This window comes from Pelodiscus sinensis, chromosome 4 (genome assembly GCF_049634645.1).
Source record: "Pelodiscus sinensis isolate JC-2024 chromosome 4, ASM4963464v1, whole genome shotgun sequence".
Taxonomy (NCBI): Eukaryota; Metazoa; Chordata; order Testudines; family Trionychidae; genus Pelodiscus; species Pelodiscus sinensis.
The window spans coordinates 71,923,494-71,950,761 of NC_134714.1; the positions used below are offsets into that span (position 1 = coordinate 71,923,494).

General features: G+C 43.2%; 1 protein-coding gene across 6 annotated transcripts in view; it reads right to left on the minus strand.

The window, feature by feature from the left end:
• The window catches only part of RAD51B (RAD51 paralog B), a 627,945-nt gene that overhangs the window by 320,924 nt on the left and 279,753 nt on the right, over positions 1 to 27,268 (minus strand). For all 6 annotated transcript variants that reach the window (XM_075927356.1, XM_075927355.1, XM_075927354.1 and 3 more), the window contains one exon: positions 10,189 to 10,285. In XM_075927356.1, the coding sequence (XP_075783471.1) occupies positions 10,189 to 10,285 (97 nt within the window). The remainder of the gene's footprint in view (positions 1 to 10,188; positions 10,286 to 27,268) is intronic.

Sequence of the window (27,268 nt, forward strand, 5' to 3'; positions counted from 1 at the left end):
CTGTCCCACAATTTGTGGATGAAAAACTTCAGAGCCAAGCCTGCCTTTAAAAGTCTTCCTTGCCTTTTGCCCCCAATACACAATGACTCATGTTTATTCAGAGTGAGGAAACCCCCTCTTGAATTGAGGGGCAGGATATCTCAATGTCTTTCTACTAACTCTAATGGCCCATCCTGGTCTTTTCCTAGGGTAGACAATAGATTATGTTCTTAAAACCAGATAGGTGTAAACATCTGGCTTGGGAGATGCCACTCCCTCTCCCATTGCTCAATGTCCTGCTATGAGATGAGGTCAAAGCATATGAACCTAGTTCTATATTTACACAGATTCACAAATTCATAGCAATAGCCTCTCTTGCTATATATGAGATGATGATTAAGTTTAGAATATTACAAACTTTCATAGAAGACCTTACTTGACATAGTTTATAGCACAGTAACATTGCATAAAAGCAGTTGCTACATCTGCTCACTCTTTAGGATTCAAACCTCTGTTCTCGCATTTGAGTGTCTGGACCATGTTTGCCACAGCTAGTCGGCTTAGTCCTTGGACTAACAGATAAATCTTTCAAGTCGTATTTGGTGGTACAGTTGCTCAGTCACAGCCAGCCTGTGGTGTGACAGGAATATGAGGCCCTAACTCAATCTGACCTCCATTGAGACTTCAGAAACTCCCAACACAAAAGAGACCCCTACAATATACTCAGAGGGGGAAAAATAAGTGGCCGATGACAAGTACACAACAGCTCTGTTTCCAATATACATCTGAGTGACATGTGAAAGGGCATGCAAAGGGAATGCTAGGCACCATCCTAACAAACAAAACCAGTGATGTACTACATTAATATTCAGTTTACTAATAAGGCTCTGTGGTATAAAAGAAAGTATAGCCCCTACTTTGAGGAACTTGCAATCTACACTGGCAGCCAAAACAAGAATGCACTAGAACAGTGTTTGAAAACCTCTTTGATACCAGGGACTGGCTTCCTGCCTTCCCAACTGAGTCAGAGAGATCTCAGGAACTGGTGCCAGGCCATGGAACAGTTGCTGAGAAACACTTTACTAAAAGACCCAGAAAAAAGATGACAAGTTTGAGGATTTTCCTTTATGGTGCTGTGATAGCTTTTACTGTCATGGGTAAACATCTGTGGGCCTCTCCGTGAGAATCCAACTGTAGAGAAGGTGCATGAATGTGATGACCCTGGAGATATGGAGAGAAGCCAAAGATAAAAACAAGCAGCAGAAAGGCTAGAGATTTGTTTTCTACAAAAGTTCATTATGAGTAGCAGGAATAAATAGACCATCATTTTGAAACTCTAATATTTATATTTTGATCCTTTGTGCATCGGTGTCACCAGAAATTCGTTACTACAGACAATGAAAAAAGGCTGTAGTATAAAGCTGCAAGTGCAGAATACGAAGTTTAAAACAAAGGGCAGCATTAAAGATAAAAAGATCATTTTAGTGTTCAAAATAGGTAATCAGGTGCTCACAGGAAGTCTGATTTAGGTGTCTGAGGTAAGAAAACCCCACAGTGCTTCAAACGCTTGTGACGCAGTCTTTTCCATCTGTGTGTAAATAGGGCATGTTATCTCACTAACACCCAGTACCACTCCATTGTGAGGATGCAAAAGGAGGAAACCACACTTCAGAGAGGAAGTAGTGAACTTAGTTTAAAAACCTTGCAGGTTTTCACACATATCACTGCTACTAAATTTAAAGCAGCAACATTGCTCTAGGATAGTGTTTCTCAAAGTGGGCCACAGGCCCATGCTGCTTTGTTTACCTAAAGGATCCATAGCCATGGAGTTGTGTGTTTCCCATTGGCTCTGGTTTGCCGTTTCCACCCAATGGGAGCTGCAAGACTCCAGGGCTACGGACCCTATAGGTAAACAAAACAGCACAGGCCTGGTAGTGGTTTTCCCACAGCCCACTTTGAAAAACAATGCCCTAAGGATTAAACAACTGAAACTAAAGAACAAGTTCTCAAAGGATTTCAGTGGGGCTGTTTACAGGAATATGTGTTCACCAATGCGAGTACAGGAGGATGCTTCACACACAGGGCCTAAATAAACAGAGAAACTACAATATTGTTCTCCTCTACCACAAATATCTGAATAAAAAGCAAATTGGGTGTCACAATTTCAGAGGGAACTAAGAAACAATGTTGCGTTCAGCTGAAACACCATTGCTTTATAAGAACTACTGCAAATCTTATTCATGGCTTTCCTTCATTTTTCACATTTATGTGACATACTATAGGTGGATTCAGGCCAGTATGCAGAGGGAGTGCGAAGGGTGTGAATGAACCCCCCCATGGTCCTCCAAGTAAGCATGAGGCTGGGGCGGCATGTTGCTCCAGCCATCTGGGGGAAGGTTGGAGGTGATTTTTTCACCCTGTCCCTGGAGTGAGGCATAAGGAAGGGTTGGGACACCATAGGGGGAGAGGGGAGCTCCCCCCCCCCCCAGCAGAAATTCCTGCATATGGGCCTGAGATTTCTGTCCCATCTTCCCCTCAAATCCTGAACGCAGAAGAGGGGTCAGTTAAGCCCTAGTCACAAGCCAGCCTAGTAGCAGCATCTAGCTTGCAGAGGCTAGACTGGCTTGCAAAGGGCCATTCTGCTGGTTCAGGATTGTTAAAGGTCCTGATATTCCTTCTGGTGCCCCTACTATGCTCCCCTGTTGGAGATGACTTTTTAAAAGAATTTCCCATCTTCTTTGCAATGCCAGAGTGGCACCAAAGGGACAGAGCCAGGACATAATCCACAGTTATTGTTAGACTGTTGCTTCATTGAGCCCATTATTCCAATTCAACAAGTGACCAAGCTGTTCTCAGAAAGAGATGAAATGAGGGTTTATTGACCAGAAGATGCCAATGCAGGCAGCCCTAGAGACAAAGCATCCCATGTTGATGTTGTTCTGTTAGGAGTTTACAGAATGTTAAACTATGGAGGGAATATGATCAGAGACTTTGCAGGTTTTGATATTCTGGTTAAGCAACAGTCACTAGGCACCCCACACAATGGTTGGGCACTACATTTCTGGGTGACTAATAGAGTGGGAGTATGTCTAATAATTAATGGCTGAGTATCGGTATTTGTGGGTCCTGTTAATTCCCAGATCCCAAACAATAACCTGGGCATGCTGTGAACTCTCTCTCCAGCATCTTCTGCTCAGCTCTGCCACTGTCTCTCACTGACTGATAGCACATTGCTTGGGTGAATTGAGGCTTATCCTGAATTACAGCTTCACTCATGACCTCCAATCACACTGAGTTCTAACAGAACACATTCACTGCCTAGCTGTTCTCTGTAAGTACTGGAGATTGAGAAATATTCCTGTAGAAAGTCACTTCTCCTCCAGCCTGCTGCCTGCCACAAGTAACAAACAAAGTTTCTATAGCTCAGTTCAGCAGAGCTTATCAAAGACCTTCACAAATGTTAGTAAGCCTCAAAACACAGCTTGGCAACCCCCTCCCATCTGCTCAGAGGTAAAGAAATACTAACACCCCCAATTTTCAGTTAGGGAAACCGAATTGTAAAGCGAATAGGAGACTTGCCAAAAGTCTTACAATAATTTGGTGGTATGGTCTGGGAATTAACAGAACCCAGGAATATTGATACTAAGCCATTAATCATTAGACACACTCCCACACTATTAGTCACCCAGAAATGTAGTGCCCAACTTGTCTTAAATATTTTCTGGTGTTTTCCCATGTTGTATATTGGTATTATAAACTGATTGAAGTACAGTTGCACAAAGATGTTTGAGTGCACAATTAAGGGGCTCAGTGGATAAATGGTTACTTACCTGTAACGGAGGATTTTCAGGATGTGTGGTCCTGTATGTATTCTACACTTGGCTACACAAGAGCAGCATGCACCTGAGACTGCCTTTCCAGTTCCTTCTCTAATGTGAACCCAGTCATGATGTGAAGCAGAGTGAAAGGAGGGCAGGCAGTGAAATACAGAAAGACTACACATCTCAAAGAACCTCTACTTCCACAACTGCTGGTCCTTGTGTTCATTTCACATGGGGGTGATTGGTATGCAGAAGTCAAATAGCAGGAACGTGTGAGGATGCAGGTGTTGTGACACAGATACTCATAACATTGCCATCCGAAAAGCTGTGTCTAGAGAGGAGACTTGGATAAGTAATGCTTTGTGAAGGTGTAAATGGACTTCAGATTGCCATCTTACAAATGTCCAACACAAAGACTTGTTGAAGAAATGTTGCTGAGATTGCTTGTGATGTAGTGAGATGGACCCTCACCCTATCTGTAGGAGAGTGACACAGCCACTGTTAGCAAAAAAAGAATACAACCAGAAATACACTCAGAGAATCTCTGAGCAGATATAATTTAATCCAGAGTTCATTCTGGGATAGCAAAAACAATCTACCTGTTTTTCTAATAGATTTTTTTTTGCTTTTCATTTATGAGGCCGTGCCCTCATTTGACTTTTAAAATGAAACCTCTGCTCATGACTGGAGGTAGGAGACTGCAGGAAGAATACTAGTGGTGAACTGACTGATTTGTGGAATTTTGAAATTATTTTAGGAATACATTTCAAGTAGACTCAAAGGGATACCTTCTCTTTAGCATATGAGGAGTTGGCCACAAATGCCTCCTCGATCACTCACTCTCCTAACCGACATGATTATGACAAGTAAGATGACTTTCACAGATAGGTGGGACATCAAGTACATGGCTAGTAGTTCAAAAGGTGGCCTGGTAGGTATAGAAAGTACAAGACTGAGTTCCCTTTGTGGTATTAGCCTCACTACGGGTGCAAAGGTCCTAGTGAGGTCCTTCAGCAATTCAGTTCTAAATGGGTAACTGAAAACAGAATAACTCTTAACCTGAAGGTAGAAGGCACTCACTGCTGCTAGATTTACCACAGTGAGCTTAACAGAAAGGCCAGATGTCTTTAGAGTAAGGGAATAACTTAGAATAGGAGGAATACTTGCTGTCTCTGGGAATAATTGTTTCTATTGAATCCAGGTGGAGAGCGACACCTCTATTTAGCTAGACAGATTTTTCTGATGGACTCTTTTCTCCTGTGATTGAGAACAGTTGAACAGTTGCTGAATATGAATGATCTAGTCTGACACCTATCCAAAAACCACACTTTGAAGTGAAGAGAGTCCAGGCTGGGATGTCTGTTTCCATTGTTCTCTTCAATTAGCAGCTCCAGGAAAGGTTGGATACTAATGCAAGGACGGGTTACTATTTGCAGAAGGTCTAGAAACCAGAACTGCCTGGACCGATTCAGTACAATGAGAATGACTCACACATTGCCACGACAAATCTTTCAGAGAACATGGAAGAAGGAAAGACATAAATCAAGCAATTTATCCAGGGTAGCAGATTCCACCCTGAGATTCCCAACCTAACACTGCTCTGGAACACACTTGCCCTATAGTGGGTGAAGTATAGTAGCTGGCCACTAAACTTTTGAGAAACAAGTCAGGGTGGCATATGTGATGTTTTTCAACCCTTGAATGTCCTTTGAAAGTAACCTTTCGCTGATGGTAAGGTGGCTGGGGTTGCATATTTTGGTCTTTCAATCTTCTGACACTTGCACCATTGTTCATATAGTCATAGGTGGTACAAAGGTTGTGAAAGAGGGCTTGGTTTATACATCTGTTTATGATGCTCTCTTTTCTAGGCTAGGGTATATATGCCCAAGCATCAAAGGGTTGTCCTGAAGTCTTAAAGGCAAAAAGATACATCTGTCTTTAAGTTAAAGAGATTAGTTTCATCACAGGGCAAATCTTACAGGCATTCTGAAGGTCTCTAAAGAGCAACGCCACACTTCTCACCACAGTACTACTGCAGTTCCTATACTCCAGACACAGAAACAGCTGAGTCCTCTGTGGGTTGGAGAGATCTTTGGGTTTATCAGATATGAACTCTCCTCTGGAGCTTATTCTCAGAGGGGTGGAGCTCAAGGATTTAGGCTGATATACAAGAGGATCTTGGATCCAACCAGGGCCAGATTAAGGGGGGGGCTAGCCGGGCAGCTGCCGGGGGCGCCAATCTATGGGGGGCACCTGATGGCAGCTGTAAGGGGCGCCGTGTGCCCAGCCACACGGTGCCCCTTAGAGCTGCTATCAGGCACCGTGCGCCCGATTGCAGCTGTAAGATGTGCAGCGTGTTGGGGATGGGGCCGTGCATGCATCGCACGCCCACTGCCCAGGGCGCAGGAATGGCTCAAGCCGGCCCTGAATCCAACTGAGGTCTCATGGCTTTCTCCATAGGTACCTCCTCAGTCCAGGCTTGTCCCTCTTAGATCCAGGGAGGGAAGGAGTGGCAGGTACTAGAGTTAATGGAGATATATGCCTTCCTAAAGCAGCAGAAACAGTGCTGGTGTTGAGAAAGAGAAAGGACAGGAGACGCAGTCCTTAAATCACAGAACACAGCAGAGTCCTTCCTCAAGGGGTGGAGGAAATGCAGAATGTTCACAAGATGGGGAAAAATTAATGTACACTAATTATAACAGACAATGAAAAACACTCAAACATTACGAACTATGTACAATTATATTTCACCTTTGTCTGCCTTTTCCTCATCTGTCCCTCCACCAATCCAAGTCAATGTCACACCATTCTATTTTACTACAAGCACATTCTTTCCATTTCTGGTCAAAGAGTTTTGTCATGAGATTGGCCCACTGTATTTTTGGTCTGTCCAGCCATCATTTGTGGTCTCTGGGAATCCAGTCATTAATGGATTAATTAAGGTGGAGGTTGTCCACCTATTGCCTATGGACTACATGACCTCCCATCTCAACTTTGTATCGTATATCACCTGTGCTATACTGATACTTCTGTACGCTTCCGAGTTACTTATTCTATATGTGAACACAGAGAGATATCTTACACATTTGCCTTTCCATTACTCACTGTTTTCTAGGACTACAATGTCTTGCATTTGTCAATTACACACACACACACACACACACACACTCTCTCTCTCTCTCTCTCTCTCTCTCACTCACTCACTCACTCACTCACTCACTCACTCACTCACTCACTCAAAGGTAACACAATTTCACCAAAGCTCTTTGCAGCCATACTGGAGTCAATGTTCAAGAAATTGAATGGGAAAGAAGGAATTAGAATTGACCGAGAATACATCTTCTCTGCACTAACAACTGTGTACTACTGGCAAAAGACATAGGCGAACAGAACAAATTGCAGTAATTGCAAACACTTTAATGGGATATTGGGTTGGAAGTGAACATGCTGAAGATGAAATCGATGTGGAGTGTAAATAGATAAGTAATTGAGGAGGTCAACAAATCTGGATCAGTAGCTGAACAGAGGCAACTCATTCAAAGGAGAACGTTATATGTAGGAGGAGAAAGGTCGGGTTGGGAAAGTTTCAACAAAATAAAGATATGTCTAACGATGATGAGCTGTCCACGAAGAAGAGGAAAGTACTATTCTGTCAGTAATGTTATACACAGCGGAAAGCTGTTCGATGGCGAAACCAGAAGAAGAAAATTATATTTACAGATAAGTGCAAAGAAACTTCAGACATGGATAGTGCCAATTCCAACCATGTGGCAGTAAGAAAGAATTGGAGAGGTGGCCAATCTTCACCTCCCTTTACACAGCAGCAAATTGTCCTATGATGTGCATTCCTAAGGAATAAACAGCCAGAAGCTAAAACCATTTAAAACATGATTTTGGCTTCAGACTTGTTAGAAATATTTTTTTAAAGCAAAGCCTGCATCATTTACAGTTCTTCCTCAAATCCAGCTGACAAAATCCAGTCCAGAAGTTTGTTATGCAAGAACAACAGCGAGCGACAAAACCAGGCAAGAAGTCAAAAAACTTAATAAGTGGAGAAGGAATTAAAATGAAAAGACGAGCAAGGACTGGAGAGGAGAGGGGAAGAAGAGAAGGAACCTGCCTGAAATCTGATATCATTTTAAATGCAACACAATAGTTAATTCATTTTGTGCATAAGACATCACATTTATTAGATTTTTTCCCCCTTCAAAGCCACAGGGGCTTGGCTGGTGAAGCCTGAAATTGTTGTTCCGTAACCTTTGCTTTTAAATTAAACAAATGACCTCAGATTTTGGAGCAGTTTTTCACTCAGGGGAGAGCATGTCATTAAGAGAGTGCCAGAAACATATTTAATTGATACAAGTACCAAGAACTTCGCAAGTGAGTGCAGACGTCCTGCACATAGATTTCAGGGAAATTACTAAAAGTTCATGGAGCTTCATCAAAATGTGAGCCATGAAGAGAGGCACATGAAAGGCTCTGTATCAAAAGGGTAAATTCCATTCGGGAGATATTAATCTGATTACCTAAGAGGTACTGCAAATCGGATATGCTCCATTGTGTCCCATATCCAACCTGGACAGATGGAGGAGCCTTTTGGCTCCATTTTCTGACATATAATTAGTTTTTCAGAGACGATCACGTTACGGATACAAAGTTAAAAAATAATTCAGGAGTAGCATGTACAGTACCAGCCTGTAACAAGAGACACTGCTGACTTTATTTCCTCGAGAATCACTCTGGAGATTGCCTCCATCAGGAGTTGACTTTGGCATTTGTGTTTCAGCCTGAATGCTCTCTACACCTGCCTGACAGAAAACCAGCCCAGCAACATCCCTAAACAAAGAGCCCTGTATGGAGTTTGAAAACCAAGACTTTGAACAGCCTGCCAAACTCAGGCAAATTTTATAAATTACAGCATTTTATCTAAACTATGAATAATTGTCTTATTTTCTTGGCTGTCCTTCCCTCCCCCACATGCCCTCCCACCAATCACTGGCAGTTACAAGGATCTTTGTAAGAATATAAACAGAATAAATTCTCCTTTCCAGTCAGGCTCCTCCTCCTTCCTGATTCTGCTATTGCAATCCTTTGTTTTCATTAGTATGACTGTGAATGATGATGTCATGGACACTGGATTATGAAATCAATAAACAATATGGGGAGGCTGGTGGAAGATGTTTATTAAATGGCTAATTTCCTATTTTACACCCAGATAACTCATTGGCAATGAGAACTGCCGGCAAAATAAAAAGTAAAATTAAAAAATAAAATATAGTTCAATGACATTTTGTATTTTTTTAAAGTTTGCCAAAGTGTGCTAAAGTGGCCTGGGGGGAAAGGAGCGCAAAGCCTGCCCACCAGCTCCTTTGAGCTGGGGCTAGTCTTGGACAAGGGAGGGCCACGTAGCTGTCCCACTAGCTTCTCCTTCCCAGGGACTAGCCCAGAGGCAACGCACAGGCTGCCTGCTGGCTTCTATGCCCTGAGGCAGGCCTTAGGTGGGAGGGGAGCTTTGCAGACCACCTGCTGGCTTCTCCCTGGGGGGTGGCCCAGGGCAGCGGGAGCCACATGGTGGGCAGAAGCTGCCCCCCTGGGATGAGGCACTTGCTGTCGCTCTGAGGTCGTTTTGGGGTACAACTGTCTCTTCTAGCATATCCCTCCTTTTCCATGTGATGGGAAACAATCACATTCCATGCATATCCCATTGTCCTGTCACAACCAAACCTTGTCCTTGCTTTAAGTTATGATAAGAGGAAGCTACATACCAAATTTAGTGGTTCTAGCTCTTACTGTTTAGGAGGAGCCCTTGAACAAACTGACAGACAAATGCACAAAATTTCTAAAATATACAGTAAGACCAGATTATGGCACAAAAACAGGAGTCAAAGGCCAAACAGAGGTGAAAAATTGGTACTACCAACCCTACAAGGTAGCTCCCTAATTCTGAGCTGCTCCAGATCGGTTATTATTAATTAAAACTGTTCTCATGGCTTTATCTGCTCTGACCATAGTAGGGAGGGAGATCTGGAAATACCAATTTTGCAGATTGCTCTAGACAGTATAGTCAGTATCGTCCCTTTCACAATGGCGGCAGAGGACAGGGGAAAACCTAGCACACATGGCTAATTATGCATAAAAGACACTAGAGGAAAATACTATAGAAGTGAACATTGAAAATGTCTTTGTGGCCCATATTAAATATAGTCTTTTGGTTATCATGATGCAACTTACAAAGAAGCTTAAAAATGTTTTTGAATTCTGGCTATATTTTATGCTAAGCTTGATAACCGCAAGCCCATGTGCTCCCGAATATTTACAGGCAACTGCAAGTGACAGTGAGGATTTGTGTCAGTATCCAGTTTCAGCTGTGATAGAATTGAACTCCTACCTTCAAACAGGCACAAGTCATCAGCTGGAGACACTATGTTTGCCTGGACATCAAGGCCATTGTTCAGCCGTGTGGTAATCTGATTTGTCAAGATAACCTGCAAGCAGGAGAAAAAATGAATTATTATAGCTGCTGAAGGGCAGACAGCAGCCCAGGTGAGGACTAGAATGTACAAAGACAGACAGACAGACAGATAACTCCATCCTCTGACCTTCATCAAATCCATTTCTCCTAAAAAACTTGGAGCTAATTGCAGTAGCTTGCCAAAGACATAGTAGAAAAAACAGCAAACTGAAGAGACTTTCAAAGTTACTCAGACAAAATATTACCCATCCTGTATAGCAATATGTTTGTTTTTCAAGAGACTGTAATGGGGTATTGTCTCAGAGAAGTGATGTTGCAAGTAGTTTCCCACTCTAGCACCTCCTATTGCTTGTCATTTTCTGATGCAGCCAAGTCACCTTTCAAACTCAGGAGGACCACTGACGCTCTCCCTCTGGCAGCTCTTTTCCTCGTAGTAGGAGTCCCACATATATGTGCATGTGGCCTCTGGAATTCCTTGTTCTGATCCATAACAGGAACAGAGTACTGAAATACAGCACTATGAGAAAAACTAATGTCCATCTTATTTCCATATTGACCAGAGATAGGCAGAACTCCAGATGTCAAAAGTTAGCCGGCTATCATAAGGTTTGCTGACATGTTTTACTGATTCAAGAGGTATTATTTATATTAATTATTATTATTATTATTACTAATAATTATGGTATTGATCATCCTCATAATCACCATAAAGTTAGCATTTATCTAGCACTATTACAAATATTAATTCCTCTTGCTGAGGTGATGAACTATTAACAGCATAAATTCAAAGCTCGGTTATTTTTTCTAATAAAAGACAGAAACAAACAAGTACAAACACATATTGCCAACTATACATGGAGTCTAAATGGGTAAGTTTGGATCTACTGCAGTGTAATCGCTTGGTGGTAGTGTAAATGAATACCATTCCCCTAGAACCACTAGTGAGACTTGATCCCCATTCTTGGAGACTAAGTAAAGCTACAGGTCTAAGGACCCAAATCTGCTAATAGTCGCATATGTAAATAACCTGACTCCATGCATATTTCCATTGAGATTACTCGACCAGAGTGTCAGCTAAAGCTGACAGTGAAGAAAGGCACAGTGATAGAGGCACTATGGGGGGGGGGGGGGGGAGGGGAAGCGACTAGTCAACTAGCGTGTTGACTATCCAATAAGCATTTACTTATCGGACAGTTGACTAGTCATTCACATTCCTACTGTGGATCTTCTACAGTGGGAATAATCATGAAAGTTATGCCCCTGTGTGTTTGCAGGACTGGGGTTAAGGCTCATCATGAAAATTTATTACAACAAAGAAATCCATGGGCAACAGGTGAACATAGGGCTCAGGGAGGCAAACTCCCAGCCCCATCTCTTCCACCCAAGGCCCCATTCCTGCCATCCAGGGCCCTCTGGCTGCAAAGCTCCTCCTCCCACTTTCGGGGCAGGCCACCCCTCACCTTGGGAGCACAGTGGGAGGCACATGGATCAAGCTGGCCCTGGCCAGAGCACAGGAGGGGAGAGAGCAAACAGTGCATGACCCCAGCCTTCCCTGGCTCCTGTCAGAGTATGGGGGAAGGGTGGTCAGCACATGACTCCAGTCTTCCCTGCCTCTGGCCAGAGCAGGGGGAAAGAGAAGATGGGCAGCGTGAAGCCCCAGTCCTCCCTGGCCGGAGCACTGGTGAAAAGGAGGGCAGGAGACACATGGCCCTAGCCTTCCCTGGCCCCTGGAGAACTGGCGGCATAGCTCCAACCTTGAAAGGGCTAAATCCCAGACAGCCTTGAGGCAGATGCACCAATGGGGGGGGGGGACCGAAGGAGGATTTTGGGCAGGGCCGCGCTGGCAGTTTGGGATGGCATTACCGTCCCCTGCCTCTTATACCCGTCAGTCATACAGAAACTCCAGAATTCAGACTTTCAAGTAACAATCTGGTACACGGCACTAATTGCCACTGTTAGCAAAAGACCCTCAACATAGAGCATGTAACTCAGACAGCCAATAGAAAATAAGCTAATCAAGGCAGAAGAGTCGGGCTCCTGGAAACATTTTATGATTATAATAGCACAAACCTCAATTCAAACAATAACGCAGAGCCCAAGGCACAAGCCTAGTAGAAGCTTATAGAAAACTCCAAGTAAACAGAGGCGAATATAAAGGGAGGGATAGAATAGATTTCACATCAACATTATACAGCTAGAAAAGGAAACTGCAATGATGAGTTGAAATATCATAAATTAAATAAATATTTGCAAGATGTATATATGCATTTTGGTTAGTATAATGTTTATACTGGCACAAGTTTGCACTGACCACATTACTCATAAGTGTCAAAGGCACCATGTGTGATGCAGTCAGCCCAAACCTGGGCCAAGATAAACAAAATAAGATGGCACAGTATAAAGTTTATATCATATATCTGAGAAAAAGGCTACTGCATTGAAGATTTATTTAAAACTAGAGATATCTGATTTTATATCCCTCCCCTTCCAATGGACTCTACAGCCTTGTTTCTTAAACTGTGTTCTGCAGAACACTGGTGTACCGCAGAGAATTCATAGGTGTGCCACGATGGTTTGAGGAAAAATAATAGCCACTAGAGCCGCAACGGGTGGTGCAAAGTGTGGAAGAGGTGAGCGAGTGGTGACGCAGCGGTGACGCGGCTGGAAATGAGGCGGGGCTACCTGCGTTCCTCCTCATGTGCTTCTGTGCCCGGCTTGCAATCGCCTGGGAAAGCTCTGCTCCTTGGTTGCGCCCCTTGCCAGAGGGGAGAAGCATTGCAGGGTCAGCAGCAGGGCCAGCTCTGATTGGCTGTCTCCATTGCTGGTCTGGGGATCTTGCCTGCCAGGGGAGAGAACTGCCCTAGAGCCGCCACCCCAACCAGATCTTTGCACCGCTGCCTTTAGTCCTTACTTGTTACCCAGGTCAGCTGAAGGGACCAGATATAATGTTCCTTATTTGTCGGACAACTTTTTTTTTATTTAAGGGATAGTGATTGACAGGTTAAGTTTGGGATACTTAAATTAAAAAAGATGTTCCACTTTTCAAAAGATAATTAAAAAGATGCTTAAATTATCATTGGGCAGTGAGCGAATATTGTCGTTGTCAATAAAAGTGTCGTTTGGTGTTCAAGGGACAAGGTGTGTGGGTGTTCCTCATTAAAAAAAAATATTCTTTGGTGCTCCTCAGTCTTAAAAAGTTTAAGAAACACTGCTCTATGGTCTTCAAACTGAGAGAAAACTAGTAATTGCATAATTGGACTGTATCTTTCAGATTGTTCACCTCTCCCCACGTCAAGGAATCTTGTGGAACTGTTTTGGATGGAGGACTGTAATGCTCTTTGCCCTTCACTTTATAAACCAGCCAACTCTAATTCTGCCTTCCATGAGATAAGAGTTCAGTATCTCTCTGAACTCTTTTTAGTCTAAGGTACTGCAGGACTATTCATTGTTTTTTAAATTCTCTCTGAACAGATCATCAAGTAGCTGGAAAGGGACTGTAAAAATGGCCCATTTTTACTCAGCTAATCTGGCTTTGATTCAGGATGGCAACTAAGCATGTGCTCAAATTCCACTGATTTCAATGGTGATTGAGCAAGTACTTAATTAGTGCCATGAATAAGGATGCTTTTTGGAGCCCCAGTGTATTCAGAAAGTTTATTTCTGTGAGGGGGAAAATAAAGTGACACTATTCTTTACTCTGCTTGGCCTAACAGAGCTGGGAGAGAGCTGTAATTCTACTCTAGCTCAAGCATAAATTAACAGAATTGGTAACTATGTACCAAATGTAGAAACAAATTCTGCTTCAGATCCACTTGTGAAACACCACTGCCTGCAATGTCTATCCTTAGTTATAGCTGTGTATATCCAATGACATCAACCAATGGTACAATCCTGAGTTCTCCGCTTCCCTAGCCTGACCCTGATTTTCAAAGCTGAGTACTCTCAGCTCTTCTTGGCTTCAACTGGAATTATGGATGCTCAGCAAAGGATGACAACCTGCCCCAAAATGCTTCCATTTGGGCAGCAAAAAGAAATGAGGCTCCCAGAATTAGAGGACATTTCTGAAAATGCAGAGCTTCAAATAATGCTAATGAGTTTAAACAAAACGCAGAATAATATACCCACATATAACTACTGGAGATAGTAAGAAGTTTTACATTTCTAAGATAGGACTCTGGTACAGCAGAATATCTCATATGTAAACAGTGGCAGCCACAAGAGGCTTCACGTCTCTAGGGATCCCTTAGCACACAGACTCATCTAATGCAATATCCAGAATGCCACCCCCACTTTATTCTGGCACCAGCAGGCCACAACACGTATTAAATTTTCTCAGTGTCATCTTCACTTCTTAAAAAGTGCATTTTGTCTTCCCCTTCTAATCCATATAAATAATTCACCAGCAGCTACTGACCCGCACAGACAGTTGTTTCCTTCCCCACAGCCTGAGGGGAAGGACAGATTGAGATAGAGAAAGGAAGGATGGTGAGACATGGCCATTCTGTCCCAATGCGGTGTCACACTTACAGACAGGGAAAGGCACACACAGTACTACAGACAGAGCCCACACAACCTAATGCTGGTCTGACTATACAGTCCAATATTTCACTAATCACCAGGGCTAGACATAAAGGCTTTATACAATAGAAAGCTGGAAAGGTCAGGCTTTCCCTCTTTCATCTGTTATATTTCTTCCCTGCAAGATGCCATCTCTAACTATGCAGTGCCTCCTAACAGCACGCTGGAACACAGATTCAGACCTAATTTGAGGGGAAATGCTGGCCACTGAGTCACCATATGACTTTGTGAAATTTTCCTTGGCAATCCCCATCCAAATATAGATGTTATTTTACTCTGTTGTTCATGAGACTTACCTAGGGTGACCAGATGTTCCATTTTTAAAGGGACTGTCCCATATTTAAGCCCTTTTGCAAGTGTCCCGACTTTTTCTTTAAAAAAAAACAAATTCTCCCATTTTTTCTATTCCCTCATACAACTCAGTATTGGTGGGTCCTGCACGGCAGCTGCCTGCCCACGAGTGGTGAGTGAGGGAAGAGAAGTTCAGTGGCTGATTTTGAAAGTGAGTGTGCAAGGCTGGTGGCAAGGAAAAATGCAGTGCATGAGGAGCTTGCACCTCCCCACATCAAGGCAGCCCCTGCTGTACGCTAGCTCTTGGCCAGCAAGGCCCCATCCCCATCCCATTTCCAGCTAGCGCTGGCTGAGAGCTGCAGTGGCTGGTGAGTGTGGACAGGTGTCAGGGGGCAGCTGATTATGTATCCATTCCCTTTGCTGGTCACTCTTGGCCCTTTACATGCTTCCTCTCTGGCTGTCCCTCCCCCTGCTTTGACCCTTCTTCTCCATCCCTAGTCCTGCTGCTCCTCCTCAGCAGGGCAACTCGTCTCCAGCGCTATGTGGAGAACCAGAACCTGGTCAGAGCGCTCAACTCTCCAACAGCCTCTGGCTGCGTTGGTAACCTGGGAAAGCCCAAGACCCTCCAGTCCTGGGTGCTGGCCAGGAGAAGCCAGACTCTCCGTGTGCCAAAGCCCTGCACAACACTGCCCCAGCTAAGCTCTGGTTGACGGGGGAGGGGGCAGAAGGGGAAAGAGGAGGAAGAGATTTCTAGCCTGTTCATGCCCCAAATCTGCAAGCTCCAGAGCAACCCCTAAAGAAGTGGCTTAGCGTCCTCTTCACCCATGCCTCACCCCCATCCTGGGTCCTGTCTTGGGGAGCATGGGGCTGCTCCATTGCCTAAGCCCCCTCCTCTGCTGAACACCCCTCTGGTCATGTTTGCTGAAGCCCCTGGAGTCAGGTTCCCTGGGCCCTGATGCACAATGCATCCTGCCTGTGCTGTAACCAGGAGACAGGAGGTAGCTGAGGTGGGTGGGCATGTGACCCTGTGTGCCTTGTGGACATGTTGCCTTAGGAAGATGCAGTAGCAGGAGAGGTGAGTCCATGCTGGGGACCCAGCCAGGCATGGAGGAGCATGTGATAAAGGTGTATTGGGTTGTGAGCAGTGTTCCCTCTAAGCTGCCCAGCAGCACAGCTTCACAGATGATTAATCAGCTCCGCCCAGTCAGAGGCAAACACTGGTTGTGAGTGTCTGTAATCTCTGCCCAAGTGTGTGTGGGAAGGTGAGTGTGGGTGTGTCACCCCTCCCTGTGTGAACCCTAAAGCCTTAGAGATAGGGTAAAGAAAAAAAGAATGCAACCATACCGTATTTCTTTTTAAGAAGAGCTCAGTCAACTCTATGTTAATTTGAACATTTTCATTATTGATTGCAGTTGAGCTCGCTTGAATACAAGTAATTTTACCAGGTGTCTCCTATTCATCATAGGGAGATATGGTCACCCTAGACTTGCCAGGATCACAGCCCAAGAAGGTAAAGGAAGAGTCAGTACCTTTTGTTGTGGGCTCTCCTGACACATAATGAACCTCAGACCATGCAGCCCTGGCTTCAACTTTAAGAGGCACAACTCAAATTACTAGTCCATTATCTTCCAACAGAGCTTTCAACAGTGAGAAATCTGTTATGCAACATTTTAATGCATGAGAGATCCTATTGTCTGGTATCAATTAACCGCACAAAGCTCTCTCTCATTCTTATTAGAGTAATCATTACAGAGCAAAGGAGCAGGAAACACCACCTCCCCTCCTCCAGCTCCAGCTAACCCCAGATATCTGAAATAGGTGATGGGTTGTGTTATATTTTTCTGTTCCCTGTTCATGGTAAAATCAAAGTGAGGGGCTTCCCCAGCCAATGACTGTACATGAATAGAAAACACCCTCTGCAACTAAAACTGAACTAAAAAGGTCAGTTGGATAGGTCAGCGCTGCTGAAAACTTGTCTCACTCTCCTGCTGAGTTCAGTGAACCACTGCCCCTTAACCTTTGAGCACGGCCAATTTTGATCAGCACAGCTAACAGTTTAACAACTGAAAATTTACAGTTGAAGCGGCAAAACATGATTAGATAGCAAATACTACTGAAATGTTTATTTAGATCTATTCAAATGACAAAGCTGTTTCTTGCAAAAGTTTGAACTTCTTAATATCTGAAAATACTTTACAATTTGTTTCTCCCATAAGAAAGCTAAGTATTAATAGCATCATACTGTATTAGTATTAGAGTCTACACTCCTTGGGGCATGGTCCACATCTTCCTTCCTATTGTATCTGTAAAGCGCTATGAACAACTAAGTTGTTACAGAAATAATTCACAATTCTCTATTACAGATATAGGGAAACTGTGGGACAACAAAGGCAAATTTTACAAATTTGAGTGTCTAAAGTATAGTTTAAGAAATATTTTGGCTTCTAAATAATTTTCATGCTTTTTTAGCGGTGCTGCCATTGTAAACGGGAACATAGGGTATCAAGCTCCAAAAGAGTGTAGCCATATCTTTGATGAATCTTATCTACCTGTAAGATAACTGAAATGCACATCTCTTCCTTATGCTTTGGCAACACTTACACAGCTCACCATGTCAACAGGAACTCTTCCAATTATCTGACTTAAGCAATGGCTGGTGTTCTCTGAGCAAGTCAGAAAAATGGGAAAACTTTTTTAGGTGCCTCAGCTCAGGAACCCAAGTTTGAATATAACCTTAGTGAACAGCTATTGTAAATTTAAAATCTCCGCAGAGTCTGGGAGTAAGTTGGCCTGGGAATTGAAATACAACTGCTTTTACATGGAAGAATAAGCAAGCTATTTTTTGTTTGGTTATTTATACAGCATAATTCCTCAAGTACTCCTCCTGCCCTTCCAAGGACCACACTGAAACTACTAAATCTGACTTTGTCATCCTTGTAAATGTAGTTAAGTAAATAAGTCATTCTCTGTAAACTTGTGGTCTCAGCCTCCTTGTTGGTTTATTGCAAAATTAAAGGGAGTTCAGCACAGAGCCATCAATCAGTAACCAGTGGAGGTATAAAGCCTTTTGGAATGTACTGAAAGGGGGGCAAAAAACCTCTCATGAAATGTCTGTTTGTAAAGAGAACAGAATAAAATTTCCCATGAAGCACCATTTAGGAAAGCTCTTATTAAAGGCTTCCTGTCAAACTGGAAGAGCAAGCAGAAAAACACAAACAAAAATCTACAATAACTCTGTTCTTCACCAGTGCATGTTTTTAGTGGTTTTTTTTTTACTGCACTCCACACTGCAGTAAGAGATGAAGTGGTACAAGTGACAGTCAGTCTGCAAAGAGAGGATGCTGACTCAGCATGCTAGAGAGGGGAAACACAAACTTTTTTTAATCCCCAGCATTTCAATTTTGTCCCTATTTAACATTCGCCAGGCCTGTACCTACAGAGGCACCTCTTCCTTGCTCTAGAGCTAAGAGCTTTTAATATGCCACATTCAAATATAGTCAGTACTGTTTATAAATGGACTTAAACAATGATCACCATTGTCTAGTTTCTGATGGAAGGAATGTGCACAAAGCAGAAAAGGAAACAGCACAAAGCCAGATGGGACCAGCACTCGTTTTAGAAATGGAAAGATGGAGTGGTGACAAAACAGAGGTGGGGCACAATTCAAAGATTGATGAGAACTTCAGCCCAGAACATGTTGCAGATTTTGTTTTTTGTTGTGGTGTTTTTTTTTTTTTTTTTTTTTTTAACTGCAATGATGACTAGCATCAGCCTCTGTACAAGAGGAGCATGTGTATCCTAGCTAGTCCAGGCACCCAGGGAAAAGGGATATTTACCGATGACACAGAACTCAGACACTGGATTAGCATTTCCTCCACCTCTAGCCTTTCTTCAGATAGAGTCAGGATTAGTAGCCACTTGCCACAGATAAAAAGTTTCTCCTCGGACTTACTGTAAACCACCATCTTAGCAGCCTTTCAAAAAATATATCAGCACTTTCTTTGGAATGAAGAAGGGACACAGAAAGAGAGAAACAGAGTTGAAGTATCTATCAGAACAACTAAGCAACAGCCTAGAGCTTTACTGAAAAAACTCAAGGGCACAGAGTTATGATGTTGGCAAGTCACACTGCCAAAGGGGAAACCAGATTTATGTGACCAACAGCTTCTACCATTAGAAGGACAACGTGGGTGACAAAATATATTGTATTGGACCAACTTCTGTTGGTGAATGAGACAAGCTTTTGTGTTTACACCAAGTTAATCTTCACTTCTTCAGCCTCTACTCTTATGTTAGAGTTCAGATATCTCAGAAAAAGTGTGTTTGGGGCAGATATGTTCTAGAGAATCAGGTCTAAATGTGCATGCACATTTACAAAAATAGGGTTTTAGATCCTTCATATTCTCAGGAAATTTAAAATCTCTCTTGGCTCCCAAATACACAGCAGAAAAAACAGATGTTCATCCTGTCCAAACTCAAAGCAACAAAGTCTTTGCTTCACCACAACAGCTCAGTTCTCTCCTCCCAGGTATCCACCAAATCTTGTACCTAATCTCTGCCCAGCCCCCCCCCCCCCCAGGCTCATTGCATATGGTACCCAATTCCTTCTCAAACAGTGTCACCACAATTCTTGAAATCTAAAGGACAATCCCAGTTTTTATGACATGGAGCTGAATTTTCACATGGTGCATCTGCATTTTGACACTATATTACTATGTAATGATATATTACCTTGAAGCAATTATAGGAGACATCATCTAAATATTACACACACCAAAAATAAAAAATATGAACAATCCGGACAGACCATCAACTAAAAAACTAGACAGAAGGGCAAGCCCTTGAAGTCAATGGGACTAATCACATACTCAAAATTAAGCATGTGCTTCAGTGCTTTGCTTAATGAAGGCCCAGATTTGAAAGGGATTAATACAGCAATCTTTTTATATGCTGTATTGACAGGTAAGTTTAAAGGAAAGCCTAATAAAGAATGCATTACAGCAGTCTTACCTAGATGTGATAGAGGCTTGAGTAATTCTGGTGAGGCCAACAGCTGAGAGAATCGGGTGGATGTTTTTAGATGTGACAAACAATAGCCACTCCTGACCATCGAAAAAGCAGGAGTCTCCAGGTTTAGAGCTGGCAAGAGAGTTACCCTCAAATTCTAAACCTGTCTCCCCAGAAATGGGTGTAACTCCCTGAACTGCAGGTAGGGTTGCCAGATGTCCGGTATTCTACTGGACAGCCCGGTATTTGCGCTCTCTGTCCAGTAAAAAAAATCAGAAAATACCGGACACGTGCAGTGTCCAGTATCTTCTGATTTTTCCGGCTGCGCACCAGACCAAAGCCTGGCGTGGGATGGGGGAGTGTCTGGAAGGTGAGGCTACGATTGGCGCTAGGAGCCTGTGATTGCGCAGATGCCTGGCAGAGGCGGGGAGAGTGGCTGGGACTCCCAACCACTCCTCCCACCCCTGCCAGGCTTCTGCGCAATCACAGGCTCCCAGCGCCGATCATGGCTCTGCCTCCCTGCTTGGGAGTCCTACCTGGGAGGCAGGGCCGCATTCACTGCTCTGGGCATGTCAGAAGCTCAGAAGCCTAGTGGGGGCAGGGGAAGTGGCTGGGAGGCGGGGCACGATCAGTGCTGGGAGTTCTCTACAATCATTTCAGCTGCAGGATAAAAAGGAGTTCTTCTAAATTCTTCTATAGCCTTAGCTTTAGAGGAATAGAAAACAATGAAAAGAGCATGCACATTTGCACAATTACTTCAAAGCCTCTTTACATAGAGATGGTGTAGGATAAAGACTGTTTATAATAAAGTTAAGTATTAAACATAGCATGTGTGTTTGTGGCAGTGTTTTTTTGCAGTGTTCAGTATTTTTTGGGAACCCATCTGGAAACCCTAATTGCAGGCCCCCATAAAACAACAAAAAACAATTCAAATGTTTCTTCTCCCCACAAGCACTACCCATCTTGTCTGAGCTGAGTTTTATCTTTGTGTGTTTTCAGCTGTGTCTCATCAAGATTAAAAATGTAGATGAGACAGTCCAATAGCTGAGAAACAATGCATAACAAGTAACTTCTAAAGGAACTGTTCTGACACAGTGGAGGTCTAGCATTCAGGGCACTTTGCCTAAGGCTGCTTCCGGAAATTGATCTTATTAAACTTCTATGAGGGAAGTTGGAACTCCTACTTTACTATCACCTCTCATCCACCTAACTTTCTTTGCTCTTTTCTTTCAACTAGGCAACTCAAAGTGGCACAGGTTACTTAGAGCCACTGGGCTTCACTGGGTATAAATAGAAGAGGGAAGAAACTAAGGAACTTTTCAGACAGTTCAAAACTTTTCAAAACAGCCAACTGGCCACTGTATTTAGCTCCAATTTATTCTGCTTTATAAAGGAAAGTACAGAGTTATGCAATTCCACTTCAAAAGCCTGCTGGAAAGGCAGAGACTGGATGCAAGTCTGTGCCAAAGTGCTTAAAAATAATCACAAAAAATTAATAAAAGTTCCACAGGAAGAAAAACAAAACAAAACACAAAAATATGCGGTTGTCAGGCAGCTACATGTCTTCAAGTTGAAACAACTACCACCCAGAGCTAGCCTGAGGTCTTTTGCCTTTCCTCTTCTATGAACAAGGAACGCAGCCAACACAAATGTAACCTTCATTGTGCTTCTCAAAAAGATCTATGTGCCTGGACAGGCTTCACATCCAACACTGTTCAGCCGCTTGTACAGACCTGTTCTCAGAGACATGTGCAAGACATTCCCCCAAGGGCCAAGGTGGCTGAGACTGCCAACCTGCTTTTACACCCTGCCAATCTCTGAGAGCTTTGAGTTAGTTTGAACAGGCCCTCCCTCCCCTCCAGAAATCTTTGCAGGAAACAGCTTTCTAAATGGAGCTTTTTCGCTTCCATTTTTGGGACTACAATAAATTAATTGATACTGGCCAGACTCAAATACAGAAGCCTGCAGTCTTAATCCAGAGACAATTGTTTGACCAAAATCTACTTTATTTTCAAATAAGTAAAAGTAATATGGCAGGCTGATTGGAGAGCTTGTGGTGAATGTACAATTTCCTTGGCAAAAGACCATTCTTACATATCATCCTTAACCCACCCCTCACTCCAAACAAGTAGATTTGTTTTGGAAGACTGAACTGCTCAGGAGATTGGTAGCAAAGTTGTAACCCTTCAATTCTAGGTCATCAGTTCCAATACAGCTGAGGTTAGTAGTAACTAGAAGATGCTATCGTTCAAGAGGTCAAGTATCAGAGGGGTAGCTGTGTTAGTCTGAATCTGCAAAAGCTTTGAGGAGTCCTGTGGCACCTTATAGACTAACATCTTTCATGAGGGGAGATCTAGATATGGCTGCCTCAATGGCTCATGTTCAATACAAAGCAGTGTGACTTTTTTCCACTATATGTCCAGTGATTCTGCATCCTCCAAAATGTCATTTTTTGGTGTAATTTCAAAAGACTAGAAATATTCAAAGTGAAAAATTAAAAAAGGACTTGAAAAGTCACTTGAATGGAGTCTTGGAGGGAGTTTGGTGAAGGAGGCAGTTGAGATCTAGGGCAGGAGACTGGAGTGCAGAAGTCTGGGATGTGACCTAGGGTAGGAGGGGGTTGTGATCTGGGGCAGGAGACTGGGGTGCCAGATCTGAGAGGGGGTATGGTGCAAGAGGGGGGGCAGACGGTTTGGGTACATTGATTGGGGGGGGAGGGCAAAGGGTTGGGGAAGGGAGGGGCTAGGGTGCTAAAGGCAGGTTCTAGCCAGGAGACTTACCAGTCAGCAGCCAAACCAGCCTGACTGCCGAGCTAAGGCTTCCAGAGCTTAAAATGTTTCCCAGCCAGCCAGCCAGCTTGCCTGACCATGTGCTTGTGTGAATAACTGAGTGGAGGAGAGGGGGTGTGGTATTTCTTGGTTGCCTGTTATTCAAACAGGCAGCTCCCATTAGCCAGTTTCTGGCCAGAAACTGACCAATAAGATTGTGCTGGGGGTGGGGGCAGCTCCTGAAGCTTTCCCCCTTCTCCTCCAGTTTTGAAACAGAAACAGGGCCTGGCAGCCTCATTTCTGAGTGGCGTGTGGTGCTGCAGGGCAAGCAAAAGAGCTTGCCCAGGGCTCCCCGTTGCCTCTGTGGGCTGGATCTGGCCCACGGGCCATTATTTGCCCGGGCCTGCTGTAAATCAATGCCAGAACTAGGCTTAGCACTCAAGAGTCCTGTTTCCCAGATCCTTTGACCACTAGATCATCATTTATATGCAATCCCAAACCTAATTCTTTAAAACCACAGGTATAAAGGCCATCTGACCTCCTTTAAGCAAATTGCCTCCTCTTTGTGTCTTATTTTTTCCCACCAGGTAAATGAGGATAACACCTGCTGAACTACCTCAATGGGGCACCTTCCATCATGGGCCTTTGGCTTACTGCAAAACTGATACATAATGTACTGGCACTCTTGTTTGACTCTGAGAAGAATGTGGGAAAGACATTTCCTATCATGATACACGCATAGGACCAGAGAGGTACAGCCCAGAATTGGAATGGCTTAATTCACCTGTGCACCTCCCAGATTCTAAGCTACCCTGGGGAACAACAAGGTCTCTGGCATAAGTCAGAGCAGCCTCCAGGACTACTCTAATTTATGGCAGTTTTACTCAACTGCCTATGGACAACTTCCCCTTATATCCCATTGCCTCTCAGCATTTTCCTACGCCAGGGACTGCAAGGGGGACAGTGGAGAGTTATAGCTACTGGAATTAGCTGCTGCTGTGCTGTGGGCATCCTCCGGTTGGAAACCCGCCCCCCTTTACAGTCAGTGTGTGCAACTGGGCAGTGTAAAGAAGGTGCTGAATCTGGCTCAAAGACTATTTTTGAGATGAGTAACCTTGTACAGTACATGTGAGCACACCTCCAATCAGGTCAGCTTTGGGGTAGGAAATTTGAAAGAGGTGTGGGCAGTGCTAACAGTCTCATCTCGTGGCAGGATGTCACACTGTACATGTACAGTTTGCAAAATTCACAAACTGCATACAATCTCTTGTACTATCTGAGAGAAGTGACTGATGAATGGTTGACTAGCAACTCTCCCCGCTTGGGTTCACATTTAAATTAATCTAACAAAGTATGCACCACTCCCTACTCCCAATAAAGGTTCAACTACTATTTAACCCCTCTCTTTGTGTCCTATATCTGCTAGTTTAGGATTCTCTGGGATTCTGTGCTAGGCAGCAAAACTCAGATAATTATTGGGATGTTTGTTTTCCCCTACCAAGTACAGCTCTCTGCTCCTCCAAGCTGCAGGGGACACCTTCTGTAATATTAATAAATACTTCATAGTTTTTCATAAGAACATAAGAACAGCCATACTGGGACAAACCACTGATCCATCTAGCCCAGTATCCTGTCTGCTGACAGTGGCCAACACCAGATACTCCAGAGGGAGGGATCACAACAGGTAATCCTCATGTGATCCCTCCCCTGTCACCCATTTCCAGACAAACAGAGGTTAGGGACACCATTCCTACCCATTCTGGCTAATAAGCATTGATGGACCTAACCTCCATGAATCAGTCTAGCTCTTTTTTGAACCCTGTTAAAGTCCCAGCCTTTACCACATCCTCTGGCAAGGAGTTTCAGAGGTTGACTGTGTGCTAAGTGAAGAAAAACTTCCTTTTATTTGTTTTTAACCTGCAACCTATTAATTTCATTTGGTGACCCCTAGATCTTATATTGTGGGAATAAGTAAATAACTTTTCCTTATTCACTTTTTCCACACCAGTCATGATTTTATAGGCCTCTGTCATATCCCCCCTTAGTCTCCTCTTTTCTAAACTGAAAAGTCCAAGTTTTTTTAATCTTTCTTCATATGGGACCCGTTCCAAACCCCATATCATTTCTATTGCCCCTTTCTGAACCTTTTCTAATGCCAATATATCTTTTTTGAGATGAGGCAACCACATCTGTACGCAGTATTCAAAATGTGGGCATACCATGGTTTTACATAGAGGCAATAAGATATTTTTTGTCTTATTCTCTATCCTTTTTTAATGTTTTCTAACATTTTATTTGCTTTTTTGACTGCCGCTGCACACCAAGTCAATGTTTTCAGAGAACTATCCACAATGACTCCAAGATCTCTGTCTTGAGTAGTTGTAGCCAAATTAGTCCCCATCATATTGTACGTATAGATGGGATTATTTTTTCCAATGTGCATTACTTTACATTTCTCAACGTTAAGTTTCATTTGCCATTTTGTTGCCCAAATAATTTGGTGAGATATTAATGTTCATATTGTTTTACTATTAATGTATGCTCACAACCTCCCTGAAGTATTGTAGCTAATGCTATTTAATCTACAAACGATGTTACAAATTCCAGGGTGCTTTTCATAATAGGGGATTTCCATAATGGCCTTGAAGGAGGTTTCTCTTCCCTCTCCTATTGTGCTACAGTACCCGTTCCCCTCACTGAAAAGTGAATGCATTTCAGGGATGAGAGAATGGAGCTCTGTACGTATAAACAGTGGTTACAAACACTTGCCAGTTGCCATGATCAGCTAAGTAACATTACTTCAACATCTGTAGTATTCTCTACATTAAATACAAAGAAGAACAGGGAATTCTGCAATCCCCCTCTCTATCTAAAGTAAGAATGCCACATCTATATAGCCTTTTGGAGATCAATTGGGGGAGATCGGCACTGTATAAAAAATATAACTATCCCATTAAAACACCAATGATCTCCACAAAACTCAGAGAAACTTAGTAACAAAGCAAGAGCTGCATAAGTGAATATGGCATCAGTCAGTGCAATCAGGCCCATCTGGAGAAACAGTGTGTGTTTCTGGTAACCCCACAGTTTTGCAAACACTTCAGTCACCCTCATCTGAAAAGGAGGAAGGGTTTAACTCATTCAATAACAACTAGCTGTTAAATAGATCATTGAAACAAACCAAAGCTACTGTCAGTTTTGCCTCTCTGAACCTTCATGCTCAGAAAGGTACATGGAAGGAACTGAGACTGAGTAGATGTCGAGTATTTGTACAGTGTATATTCCATATATGTGTATAACCCCATATCCTGGCAAGTGGCCTAGAGAATTGGGGGGAAACAATAGATATGATACACCTTGATTTTATAAGTCTGCTGACATACTTCCACATGCCATTCTCATAAGAACCTAGTGAGATCCTGCAGAAGTCAGTTTGTATTAATGATTTGGATAATGCAGTGGAGAATTTGCTTATAAAATTTCCAGAAGACACCAAGCTAGTGGGAAGGGGATGTTGTAAGCACTTTGGAAGGCTAGATTAGAATGCAAAACAATCTTGACAAATTAGATAATTGGTTTGAAATCAACAAGGTGAAATTCTATAAAGACACTACAAAGCAGTACATTCAGGAAGGAAAAAATCAAATGCACCACTACAAATGGGGAATCATTTTCTAGCTGGTAACATTGTTGAAAAGATTCTGAGGGTTAGAGTGGACCACAAATTAAATCAGTCAATAATGTGATACAGTTGCAAAAAAGGTAAATATCAATCTTGTGTGTTTTAACAGGAATGTCAGAAGACAGACAGACATGGTACGTAATTATTCTGCTCTGCTCTTCACTAGTGAGGCCTCTGCTATTGTATTGTGTTCATTTCTGGATGTCACACTTAAGGAAAGATGTGAATACATTGGAGAGAGTCCAGAAGAGAGCAACAGAAGTGACAAAATGTTTAAAAAAACTTGACTGATGCAATGGCTAGGCCCCAAGCCCCGGTGCTAGAGGCCTTGTGGTTCTGTCACACTCCACCCCAGAAAAGGACAGTAGAGATGTCCTCTGAGCTGCCTGGAGAGGATGTATGGGACAGAGTCAATCAGCAGACTAGCATAGGAGCTGCACAATTACAGGGGGTTGTTCCTTGCTAGAGCTGCAGGAGAGCAGATGGTGCTGGAGGCTGAGAGCAGGGACTCCACCAAGACAGGCCTGAGGTAAGGATAAAGAATGTGCTGGAGCCATGGGGAGGAGGCACAGGAAATTATAGTAACACAACAGTTATTTAAAGGGTCATTGCAGAAAGCTTCTATCTACAGGATCCCTGAACAGGAACCGAGAGGAGGGAATGGGCCTAA